This window comes from Carettochelys insculpta, chromosome 3, assembly GCF_033958435.1.
Source record: "Carettochelys insculpta isolate YL-2023 chromosome 3, ASM3395843v1, whole genome shotgun sequence".
Classification (NCBI taxonomy): Eukaryota; Metazoa; Chordata; order Testudines; family Carettochelyidae; genus Carettochelys; species Carettochelys insculpta.
In genome coordinates, this window is record NC_134139.1 from 76,493,244 (window position 1) to 76,506,645 (window position 13,402).

Here is a 13,402-nt window from a genome sequence, read left to right on the forward strand (position 1 = left end):
GCCGCGCCGAGCTGCTCCCCACAGTCCCAATCCAAAGGGCCCGCCCCTTGGGCGCGCCGGATTGGCCAGCCCGCGACACGTGACAGACAGAGTAGTGGGGGTGGGGGGTGGGTCAATGGCAGGTGCAGGTGACCGGGCTGCTCCTGCACGCGCAGACCGGCGAGCCCCGCGCCAAGGGCCGCAGCGCACGCCCGGCGGGAGTACGTGCGGGAGTGGGCAGGCGTTGGGAAAACACGTAGCCAGCGCCGCGGCCCCGGTGAGAGACTGGGACAAGCCTGGCCAATGCGCCAGTGAGGGAGCAGAGGGCGCGCCACCGTGTAAGCACGTGAGCTAGGCTCTGCGTGCGCTGCTTTTTGCGGCAGATGCGTGTGTACACCATATGCACATAGGCATACACGTTTCACAGAGCGGGAAGGGACCTCCAGAGGTCTTTGAGTCCCGTCCCCTGCACTCTTGGCAGGGCACCGTCCCTGACAGATTTTTTTTTTTTAAATCCTCGGGCTCCTAAATGGCCTCTACAGGGATTGAGCTCACACCCCCGGCTTTATAAGGCCAATGCGCAAATCACTGAGCTATTAGGATGCATTTTAACTGTAGTGTCATTTGTTCAGAGTGGGACCAGGTCTAGCCAACATTGTGGTTAGAATACTGGCAACTGCTAGTTTGTGGTCAACATTCGCATTTCCACCATTGTTTCCTATGGCGAGAATTTATATGGCTGCATCTACACTAGCCCCTTTGTTTTGGAAGGGGTATGGTAATAACTGAGTTGGGAAGATGCTAATGAGGTGCTGCCATGAATATGCAGCACTTCATTAGCATAACGGTAGCCACATGTGACTTGAAAGCCCTGCTCTTGAATCATGCACTGCCCATGTAGATGGGGGCCTTTCAGGTGGACCCACCCCAGACTTCAAACCCCCCTTCTTTCTATTTAGTTTTAGGAAGAAGGGGCTTTCAAAATCCAGGGGGTCATTTCAAAAGGCCCCCATCTAGTCGGGTGGCATGCAATTCGAAAGCAGCACTTTTGAATTCTGTATGGTGGCCATTATGCTAATGAGGTGCTACATATTCAGGCAAGCACCTCATTAGCATCTTCCCAACTTGCTTATTACCATGCACCTTCTGAAAGGAAGGGGCTAGTGTAGACGTAGCCTATGTATATGGAGGAATGTAGTAAACAAGGCTACAAGGGAAGACACTTCAGAGAAGAGAGGAGGAAATGGGAGGAAAAATAAAGTGAAGGAAATAATGCAAATTATAATTATGCAAATTAGACAGCACATACAATTTCACTTTTGGCCTAAATCCAGTTGAGGAGAAGAAAAGCAAGGCACTCTAACATTAAAATATGTTAAAAATAACAAGTGTAATACACAATCTTGTAAATAATATACAACATTATTCTGTAACTGTGCTGAATTGAACAGAGCGTTTGCCACTACATCATAAACCGGGACCTCTTTTACAAATTATAAAGGACTTTAAGGGCTACTGGAGTACTGTGTACAGCACCTTTTAAACAGAAGTGATAACATGCCTTGCGTACAACTGAAAAATAAAGCACAAAAGTCCCCAAAAGGTTGTAGTACGTGGTGGATTCTGATAAGAGCTTGGAGAGACAGCTCAGACAAACACATTTTATCATGGCAAAAAGTGCAAATACATAGTGATTTTAAACAGTACAAATTTTAACAACAGTTCTTAATTTGGTTAGTAGAAGGCAAACCCCAAAAGACTAGTTTCCTTCAGATCTAATATTTGGGATGCTCCCTTTGGTCCTTTAATGTAGTAAAGGCAAGTAGGTACTCTTGTTGGTCCCACCTGTTAAGATTTCAATTCTGCACGGAGGGGATTCCATGTTGTCCTGCTACACCAGTATTGCAGTTCTTATGAGCAGGCTGTGGATTTGGATAAAGCCAAAGCCACATGTCACACTTCCATGCTATACATATATCCTACAGCTCTCTTACCCAAGAACAAAGACTCTTCCCCTTGGACTCAACTTCCTGTCTGACCCACTGACTTCTTCCCTAAGTACATCTTTTTTTATCTGGATTATCTTATCTGCCCTTATTTATTAAAAGTCACCATTTCTTTAAGTGCCCCTTAGACTACCTCACTGCTCCTGGATAGTTCTGCAGAAAAAAATAAAAGTTGTGTATAATGCTTTATTTTTATTTTTAAAAATCAACTGATCATAATCAGCGTGTCTTTATCAGTCCTTTCCCCCTTTCCTTTAACATAAAGGAAAGCCTTGCAATCTTTCATGTAGTGTTGCAGACATATCCTTTATCTGCACATTTGCTTGGTAGTCTAAAGTGTAAAACATTTAATAAAAACATTCAACCATGTGAACAAATTCCATACTGCATTTTATATAGTATCAGGAAGCCATAAAGACTGATAAACTGTGGAACATTTTCCTCAAGTAAAACAAAGCAGTGATACCAGTACACTGAAAAGGTTATGTTATTTAAGTTGCTATTCCAAATACTTCTCCACTATAGCAGAAATAGATATATTAATTGGTAATTGTTCTACAAATAATTTTGTTTTGTGTTTATACAGAACCTGGCACAATTTATGTTTAACAAATAAAATATGTGAATAGAGATTCCTTCCAAGCTCCTTCTACTGGATTTTTCTATAATCAAATTGGAGCTTCTTGCTCTCAATGTAGCCCTTCTCTGAAAGAATAGGGCAGTGGGTGCTGGAGGAAGGGCAGTGACTGGGGGTGAGTGGGGACAGGAAGTGGAGCAGTGGGGTCTGGGGACAGGAGGAAGGGTGAGGGGACTGGGGGGCAGGAAGCCGGGCAGGGAGGGCTGGACACGAGGGGGCAGGAAGTACGATGATGGGGGCTGGGGACATGAGGAAGCATAATGGGGGCTGGGGCGGGAAGCAGGGCAGTAGGAAAGGCAGTGGGGGCTGGAGACGGGAAGAAGGGCACGGGGGCTGGATATGACGGGGCAGGAAGCAGGTCAGTGAAGGTTTGATAAGAGGGGGCAGGAAGTACGAGGATGGGGGCTGGGGACATGAGGAAGCATAATGGGGGCTGGGGCGGGAAGCAGGGCAGTAGGAAAGGCAGTGGGGGCTGGAGACGGGAAGAAGGGCATGGGGGCTGGATATGACGGGGCAGGAAGCAGGTCAGTGAAGGTTTGATAAGAGGGGGCAGGAAGCAAGGTAGTGGGGGTGCAGGCAGGACCTGGGGGGCAGGCAGTGGAGGCGGGAGGTGAGTGGGGGCAGGAAGTGGGGCATTAGGTGCTGGGTATGAGGGGGCAGGAAGCGGGGTGGTGGGGGCTGGGGGACAGGAAGCGGGGTGAGGGGGCACCGTTGGGGCTGGGGGGGCATGAGGGGGGGCAGTAGAGGCAGGGGCTGGGGGGGCAGGACGCAGGGCAGCGGGGACGAGGGAAGGGTGAGGAGCCGGCAGCCGGCGCTGGGTGGGTGGGAGCCGGTGTTGAAGGCCTGGGGGAGGGGGAGGAGGCTGCCCAGGCTGTTTCCTGCAGCGGCGGGAAGAGGGGGCACTGTCCGTCACGGCGGCGGCCCGGAGCACGATGGGAAAATCTTCCCAGCATCCATCATGCCGGCGCCAGCCGTGGCCGTGGCCGGGCAGAGGCGCCGCGGCCGCCGCAGGAGCCGGTGCAGGGGCGGGTGAGGCGGCGGCGCGCGGCGATGGTGTCCCAAGCGGTGCAGCTGCTGCGGCAGGGCGTGTGGGCGGCACTGACCGGCGGCTGGTACCACGACCCCGAGCAGAGCAAATTCACCAACAGCTGCCACCTCTATCTGTGGCTCTTCCTGCTGGCGCTGCCCCTGGCGCTGCACCTGGTGAGGGGCTGCCGGGGGTGGGGGAGAGCAGGGAGGAGGGTGGGGAAGAGGGGTGGAGAGAGCAGGACTGAGAGGCAGTCCTGGCTCATGGGGCCATGGATAGGGTTGGAGATGGGGTAAGGTTGGAATTAGGAAGGGGAAGAATAGAGAAGGAATGGGGGAGGGAAGTAACCTGGTATAGGTGGATAAATATTGTTTTCTTTATGCTGTTTTGAAGTCCCCTCTCTCCCACTTTGGTTTACTTTATCCATTTTGATGATACTATGGATTCAGTGTCTCCTGGCTGGTAACAGTTGAGTGTTGACCCTAAGTCAATTGCATAGTCTTCTGTACAAATAGCATTTTGAATGAATGTTCTGCCCCAGTACAAGAGGGATAAGTAGTAGTAAACAAACCTTGGGTACATTTTGGACATTAATGCACCTCCTCGTGCAAGGATATGTTCATGTTTTCATCCTGAAATAACAGTGGGCCTTTTAGGCCTAATAATCAGGCTTTTCTGCAGGGAAGCAAATGAGCAGTTAAACTAGCACTCCATAAGCAGTGTGGCCAAATCATACTCTTAACTTTCTCCACTTTTGTATAGAGACACACATGCAGTGTAAATAATGCATGAAAGCACACCCCTTTCATTACATCCACCCCTCCACTTTTTTCTATTAAAATGTTCAAGCAATGTGACTAAATTGTAATTTAACAGATTGCAATAACTTCATTCTGTTTGCTAAATATAAATAGTTTCCTTGAAAAAATTGAATTTTTATGCTATTCCTAGTGTGCTATCACTATGAGATAGGCAGAATGAGCAAGAGGATATTGTTCACAAGAATAGTGCATGATTTTACTACTAGCTTCTTTAGTATCTAGCTTCTAATGTTTACCGTTCTTTGAGTCTTCATGGCTGTGGTCTCAACTCAATTCTGCAGATTTTTCTTTAATGCACTTTTCCTGGAGGGTGTCAGATAATCACATATGACAGAACATAGAAGTGTTTAAAGAATATTGAGCCTAAAAATTGTGAAGTGAAACAAAGAATGAAAACATTTAATGATGGGTCTGTGGGAGAAGAACCTGCTCATGTGCATGAACTAACTTCCACTTCCTGGGCTTCCTCCTTGATCTCTCCAGATAGACTTGCCTTTTCTAGTTTGGTTGATTTTGTGCTGAATCATCTGATCAGCTCCAGCATCTGTTCTTGGGTAAATGAACAATGATTGGATTGTTTTATCTCATGTAAGAATATTATGTTTATTACAGAGACTAAGAGTAAGGGTGTCCTTAACTATTTATTTTCTTTTTATTAATGTTTGGTTTTTGTCAGCTTTCTGATGGTAGCTACATTCTTGGCATTCTTGAACACATTCTGATGTGGTTATGTTTTGTTTTAGGAATCTTGTGTAATGTAAAGGGTAAAAAATGACCAGTTACTTGCCAGTTTTGTATTTGTAGTTTCAGTGTGCAACTACCACACTTTAAAATTAAATAGTTTTGTCTGCTGTTGTGAACAATTGGTCTAACAGGAATAAAATAGATGTTTTGTGATATGAGAAATGCAAGCCTTTGGTGGCGTACAGTGGAAGCCTGATTATCCAATCTAATTGGGACCAGGACCATATTAGATAATCAGAAAATTGGATAATAAAGAGAATGGATGGGCTTCAGCCTGTCAGCCCCATGGACCGTGAGGTTGACAGCCTGTGCCCTGTTGCCTGGCTCAGTTAATACAGAGAGCTAAAAATCTATTGGGATTCTATGTGTGGCCCATGAGACCTTTGATTTGCTGTTTACTGTTGCCCATATATAGATTTATCAGATTCTGCTGGTTTTCATTCTCATAGTTTTTTTTATTTTTCCTACCAGTATTATTAAACGGGAATGAACATAAACCAAGGGTGTGTGAAGTGATGTATGTACTGGTTACATACAACACTGATTATAGGAGCCATGCATTCCTTCAGCATCCAATTAAAGTGATGCTGTTGTTCAATTGGCACATCCCGCAAATTCTAGGCATGCAAATGCACTATCCTGGGAGACCATTTTGGTTACAACACTCTTGCAGCCCACGGAGATGAAGGAGGGCCACTCATGTGGCTTACTCACTCGCCTATGTTGGCCCTCACTGATCTAGCACATTAGGTTCTCCAACCTGGATATGAGTACTTGATGCTACTGTAGTACAATAATCAATAATGAACTAGAGAAACAAGGTAGCTAACGTAATATCTTTTATTGAATCCTCTTCTGTTGGTGGAAAGGATAAGATTTTGTGTTTCCCAGAGCTGTTTGTTTTGTTTGGTGAAATAAATTAGGGTATGTCTACATTTGTGAATAAAGTCGAATTTATTAAAGTCAGCTTTGTAACACTAAATTTAATAAAGTCGAGGTTGAGTGTCTGCACCTGCTCACAAAGTTGACTTGGTGTGTCCCCTTTAAATTGCCTAGTTCAGGTGTTGTAGCAGTGCATTTTGGGCACCTGTCCACAGTCCCTGCAGCTGAATTGCATTTTGGGTCTCTGTACTAGTGTCTTGTGGGGGGGAAAAATGTTGCTGCAAGTGATTCTGGGTATCTCATGTCATCGCATAAAGCATTTCCCTCACTTCCTCCTTCCAATTAAAAAAAAAAAAAAATGGCCAAGGGAATTTTCACTCTGCACTTACATTGCCTGCCACACACCATTACAAAGGGTAATGTGGATCCACAGATGCTTCAATGTTTGGTGCAGTGTTTTATGCTGGCATCCCACACTACAATGCAGTATATTTTGAACTTAATGCCTCTGGAGAATGGGTGTACATCAATGTTCGGGGGCCTTGATGCCACAATATGCAGGCATGCACACAAACCAGCGCAAGGTCCGATCGCCAGCTCAGGGAGGAAGTGGGGGTTCCTGCTGCATAGGCTTCTTAAAGCAAAGCATTCATTTAAAAACAGGCTGCAGGAGTTTAAAAATCACTAAAAGTCACTGCAGGTGCATATGTGAACCAGGGCAGGGTCTCACTGCCTGCCAGCCTGGGGAAGGCGGGGGTAGAAAGTGAACGGGGGGACTTGACATGCCATGATTTAAAAGCCAGCCAGGCTGTGTGAGTTTTGCTGTTTGCTGGGTCACGGGCAAAAAAATCATTAAAAGTCACTGCAGTGATTCATGAAACTTCCTATGCATTCTAGGCTGCCAAAGGAGACATCAGCCTCCTCAGAATAAGAATAAGGAAGGAATGCTTGTGCTGTCTGGGTACAAGGCTGGAAAATATGCAAGAATGCTCTGTTGTGCCATAATTCCAGATTGCTATGCCAAGCCACCAATAAGTAAAGTGTCTCGCTGTGGAAGCAGAAATATGTTAGGTCTCCCCAAAAATCTTGGGAGAAGAATTCAGAAGTGCTGTCTAAGACATTCAGGCTGTGTATACACTAGAGAGTTTTGTCGACAGAAGGGGCCTCCTGTCGACATAACCCAGGGAGCGTCTACACACAAAGCATTCTGTCGACAGAGTCCCAACAGAACTCTGCATTTGCCTCGACAGTGTTCTCTCTTAAAGGCTGGGCCTACACAGAGCTCTGCTCAGCGCTGTTGCCAGCAGAGCTATGCAAAGTGAGCTGCTCAGGCCTGCAAATGGCTGCTTATTTGCATACTCCTGAAGCGCATTACCATAGCCACAAGAGAGTTCAGTGCTGGCAGAAGTGGGTGCAGGCTTGGCAGAGGCTGTGTGGATGTGCCTCTCCCATCTAAACCCCCATCTATCACCAGTCCCTTAGGCCTGAAATGCCAGAGTGGGGTCAACAGAAGTGCAGTGTAGATACTTCTGTTTGCAGAGCTGCCATTCCTCTGTCTGTCAGAGGGCAGTGCAGTCTAGCAGTTCTCTGTCAATAGAGCAAGGTGTGTGTGTAGCACAAATCTGTCAACAGAGGTTCTGTTGAGAATATTCTGTTGACAGTAAGGCTGCATCTACACTATATAAGATAATTTTTAATTTATTTATATCGATTTTCTAATTCTGGAATTTGTAAATTCGATTTTGACCATCCTCACTTCACACCTTGCTCCTCACAAAGTTGAGTCATTAGTGCCACACACACATTGGCTAGCATTGACTATTGCAGTAGTGCATTGTGGGAGGCTATCCCACAGTTCCCTCATCCCTGTAGCATTCTGGTGTGCTCGCTGGTCTTGACATCATCTTCCCCCATTGCATTTTCCTCATTCCCCTCCCGATCCCTGAAAATATGTTGGTCCCTGGAAATAATGCAGAGACCCTCAAAATTAGAAGAAAGAATTTTTGGTTTCTCCCCACATTACATTGCCAACACGGGTTCAGTGACTGTATTCTCAGCTGACTGTCCATTTGTCCCACTTCCCATCATTGTGTGCATGTAATCCCTGAAGATAATGCAGTGTCCTGGACTGTTTTTTAAAGTGAGAAGAAAGAAGATAGAAAAGTTCAGCAAAAAAGAATTTTTGGTTTTCTCCTGGAGGCAGCAAGCCCCAGTGTGGGTAGAGCGGGGGTGCAGTGGGGGGGGCAGTTGAAGTGGTCCTTCCCCACGGCACCAGCTAAACCCCAAATTTCTTAGCCTCCAGGGGAGACTTTTCCATGGCGGCAGCAGCAAGCCCAGGTATGGGCTGAGGGTGGGAGTGGTGGTTCAGTGGAGGACCAGCTGAGATGGTCCATCCCTGGCAGCAGTAAGCCCCTTAGCTGCCAGAGGAGACTTCCCCATGGCAGCAGCAAAACCCCCAGTATCTTAACTGCCAGGGGAGACATCCCCACACCAACAGCAAAGCCCCCAGTATCTTAACCGCCAGGAGAGACTTCCCCACGGCAGCAGCAAAGCCCAGAATATCTTACCCACCCTTGGAGCCCTAAACACGTGACTGGCAGCATGGTCAGCACCGAACATCAGGCACATCCTTTTGTTGGGTTGGGGGCGACCCATGTGATGTGACTGAGTGCAGGAAAGACCCATGCTATGTGGCAGCTGTGGGGGAGGGATGGGGGTTTGCACACAAATGTAAACCACTGAGAAGAAGTTTCTCAGTGTGTTATACAAGCACGAGCTCCAGCACAGCCCCGTTGACATGTGGTACAGTGGGGCAGGGGCTGGCGCCAGGCAGTGCAGAAAAAAATAGCAAGTGTACAGACAGAGCCACAAGCTCCCTGCAGGGGCTATTTGAATGGGTAGATGCACTCATCGTGCTAATAGCATAGAAAGAAAAAAGCCATTTATCATGCACTAACATGAGTCCACAGCTAAAGGTTCGCTGCTTCCTCTTGGACATTAACAGTTTTTCTGTTACTGGAGAGCAGCGGCAGAGCGGACCACTGAGAAGGGCATTATGGGTTACATACGGGACGCCTCACGAGGTTAATAAATTCGCTTTTAAGACATGGTACTTCCACATTTGCCTTAATTGAACTTTTGAATTCAAGCTTGATGATATACCTGTCAGGTAACTGTGATTTTGTAATCTCAAGATTAGTGCACCCAAAATGGAGCTAATGGTCTTTTCAGTGAAGACAGTTAGGTGGTAAAATTGAGCTAACTGAATTAAATCTGAATTTATCTTGTAGTGTAGCCGCAGTCTAACTGCTGTTGATAGATGCTTCTGGTGTAGATATAGCCTCAGTGAGATGTCCAAAAAGAATCAGCGCTCCATCACCAGAAATATTAACAAACTGTTCTAAGGGAAACGGGCATAGACCCACCCCCCACAATTGCACCATACTACTATCAGTAGAAAAAAAAACATACTCACCAGAAGTACCCTCTCCAGCATTATGGTTTGCCTCTGAAACCTCCTGGGATGAGGGAACTGGCTCCAGGTGATGTGATAATGTACTGGCTTGCAGGATCAGCTTCTGCACTGGAGTGCATCCCGCTGTCATCCACCTCTTCCTCATCCACCACCTCAGACCCTGCTTCATCATCTTTGTTGCTGGCAGAAGTCTGCTGAGCAGCACATACTGAGGGGGAAGAGTTTTGGGGGGGAAGAGTTTGGGTCTGTGTCCAGAATAACATGCAGCTTATCATAATAGCTGCATTTTTGGGGAAATGAGTGGGTCAACCATTAGCTTCTTTGGTCTTTTGGTAATTTTCCTGAGCTTTTTGATTTTTAACCTGGTAATACTGAGTGTCCCTTGTGTACCCTCTCTGAATCATGCCTTGTGATATCTTCAAATAATGTCAGCATTGCTTGTGCTGTTTTTGAGTTGCACAAGAACAGATTCATCCCCACCCCCCCCCACGGCTATGAGGTCCTGGATCTCCTGAAAGCTCCATGATGGGGCTTTTTTGCAACCCCATGAACTCATGGTTAGTAGGTGTGCTGCAGAGGTGTGCTCCTGACATCTGCCCCAGACTGATGACCATTGCTTCCTGTTAGCTACTTTCTGCTCACCTGGAGAGCTGCAGAGGTGATGCAATGAGCAGAAAGGACACATCGAGGGCATTGTGTGATAGTTTCAGAGACTAATAAAATCAATATTAATAACAAAAGAGATCCATTAATAGTTACTATAGTAAACTCTTTCATATCCAGCATAAATTATCTGGAACTCTAAAATAACTGGCATTTTAACCATAAATACATTTTCGTTACATTTTCCATAAGTTCGATATAGTGCAAGTAAATACAACTAAATACAGCAAATACAGCATAAGTTTACAGTGTACAGTAATACTGCAGTTGTTGGTAAATAAAGAACTCTGCATATATTTTTGTTTGTTTCTTAATATCTAATCATGTTTTTCTTTAGTGTTCTGGATTGCTAGGTATACCTCTCTATTATCCAGAATATTTGAATATCTGGCAACCTCCTGGTCCCAGGGCTGCTGGATATAGAAGAGTTCACTGTATCTAAGATAGTCGGTGTACAACCCCGTGATCTGTATTGCCTAAACCACTGACTGCTATAAACCTGGACTGAGTGACAGGATGGCTCACTCAGGAAATTGCTTTGTTCTGTTCACTCCCTCTGAAGCATCTGGCTCTAAGCTATATGAACCACTGACTTGACTCACTGTGACCATTCTTATATTCATATGTCTGCAAGCCATTTCCTAACTTCTCTTCCTCACTACTGTGAACTGAGCTGGAATAGGAGATATCTGAGTTTTATGTTTCCTTGTGAGCAGTGCTTAAAGTGTAACTGGATGCAAGGCATAGAAAACCCAGAATAATTTGAAGAGAAAAGAAAAAAAAATGTCTTGCCAAAGCTGCTGCTTTCAGATTCTGACAGACTTTTTTCAGACTGTTTTAAGCACTGTCCTCTGGCAGTTAAAAAAGAACAAATTTTCAGGAGGGCAATGACCATGGAGGTTCATGCTATGTGGCTGGCTTAGTTTGAAACTGGAGAGTTGAAGCTTTTGTGAGCCTTGTGTTTTCATCAGTTGAAAATCCTATTGAGCCTGAAAGGGAAGGGAAACAAAATGCTCACAGAGGGGAAGATACTGCCCTTGATTGGCTACTTCCAAAATAGATGACAAAGTTGAGTATCTGTGGCTCTACAATTTTAAGGGACAACTGAAGTAGGAGATGCATGCTGTAACAGGCTTCTTTGTAAAAGGACAGATACTTGCTGTATTATCACTAAGGCTACAGTTTAGTCATGGAGGTCATGACAATCATTGATTTTTATGGTTTTACCAGGCCTCGGTGATTTCCAGGGCTTCAAGAGACAGGGGTGGGACTGTGCACCCTTGAACTGCAAGTGGGGCTGGCTGAACCTGGACCAGCCCTATAATGTCCAGCAAGGGCTGCAACCAGGGCCAGGTGCCCCAGCCTTGTAGTATCCTGGGCTAGGAGCAGGCTGTGGCTTCTGCTGTTGTTTTATTTTTGTTTATAAGACATTTTGGATTACATATTTTATTCTGCACTAATTACACAGGGCTCTAATATGTTCTTTGTGAGAGCGTACAGTTACAAAGTCATTGAGAATACAGTTACAAAGTTATCTGTACTGGTGTAATTCATTGAAATCAGGGGATGAATTTTGGCCTGCCTATTTTCCAATGTATTTTACAAGGTACAAGACAGTGCACATCCAGATGTTTATTATGAATCACTGTTTGCGGTTTTAGTGGTTGTTCTGCTTTTTTCTTTTTAGAACAGAGTACGTTCCTGAACTGCTTAATGTAAATGGGTATTGGATCTTCATGTTATATTTCCAGAATATAAAATGATGAACTAAATCTAAATTTGACTTTGGAAATTTTGTTTCCAAGGAGCTTTTATTTTCTGTTGCTTTTGCAGTGGACTGAGTTACATACTGGGTTGTCCATTGTTCATCTCTATGATGAGAGGTACCAGCTATCCACTGCCCTCTGGCAGAGGCTGTGGTGGGTTGGTCCAGCTCACTTGAGGAATTGGCCCTTTATGAAAAGAAGGGCAGAGAGTTTTGGACCTCCAAGGTTGCCTAGAAACACCTTCCAGGGTCAGGTAGAATCAGTGAGACTTGAAGCTCCAGTGGCTAGAAGGGCTTGGAACTGGTGGCAATCAGAGTCCAGAAGGTCAAAAAAAAAAAGGGGGTGGGGAGGGGTATCCATCATCTGGCTGCCCTTCCTGGCTGAAGCCAGAGGATCTTTTCTATCCCAACTCAGGAAGCCAGGGTGGGTCATGGCCCACAGCAGACCACACGTTGTTTACTTTGTGTTTGTAGTTACTGAGAGACTTCTTGATTCACTCTGTCACTCTAAAGCCTGGTAGACCCACCTGAGCTATACATTGATTGGGCTACGGAAAACTAGGAGAGCTCACTTTGCAAGACACCCTTGGGCACAGGCAAGTTGGTGGCAATCACTTAAGCTTTATTAATATCAAAAGTAGAATACTTACCTTCTGCCCTAGCTGCACAGCATCCCCAGTTCTCACTTGGTATGCCTGGTCACATCAGCAGATTGCATACTTGTTTATTTGCTGACAGGAGAGGGATCACTTGATGATTACCTGTTCTGTTCACTTCCTCTGGGACATCTGTCATTGTCCACTGATGGAAGGCAGGAAACTGGGCTAGATGGACAGATATGATTCAATATGGCCCTTCTTATATTCTTGCTTGTCTGAAACTCACATGCAATCCAAGGAGTACAATAAAATTGCATATATTCTCATCAAATTTCTGATGTGGTGCTTAGCGGGCATATAGCTTATATATACATGGAAAAGAGAAATTATATTACTTTAGCACTACAGTTGAGAGCATAGTTGCCAACTTCTGCTGTAGTCTGGGGAAGCGGGGTGGGGATCGACACCCCCACATCTCCCTGGCAAGACCCAGCCTCTATTCCACCCTTTCCTCAACTCCCTGCCGTGCTTCTTTCCACTCCATCATGCGAGTGTGCCTCACCCTCCTCTTCCCCTCTTGGAGCTTCTGAATGCCATGGCATAGTTGTTTGCAGAAGTGGGAGGCACTGGAAGGGTGTGGAAGGAGTTGGTCCGTGGGGTCACTGACAGGAACTCCGCCATGAAGCCTCTACGAGCTCCATGCCAGTCCCAAGCCTGGGTGAAGGAGGAGGGCTGGTCAGACGTGTGTAGATGCGCTGACCATCAAACAACAATACGAATGAAATCTAATGCCAGTACAACTAA

At 45.9% G+C, this 13,402-nt stretch overlaps 1 protein-coding gene across 2 annotated transcripts in view; it reads left to right on the plus strand.

The window, feature by feature from the left end:
* The first annotated feature begins 3,657 nt into the window (after nucleotides 1-3,657).
* The window catches only part of PCNX2 (pecanex 2), a 258,263-nt gene continuing 248,518 nt past the window's right edge, over nucleotides 3,658-13,402 (plus strand). Inside the window, exon 1 of one of the 2 annotated variants that reach the window (XM_074988652.1) lies at nucleotides 3,658-3,825. In XM_074988652.1, the coding sequence (XP_074844753.1) occupies nucleotides 3,673-3,825 (153 nt within the window). In that variant the 5' untranslated portion in view covers nucleotides 3,658-3,672. The remainder of the gene's footprint in view (nucleotides 3,826-13,402) is intronic. The other variant, XM_074988650.1, reaches the window with a different exon arrangement.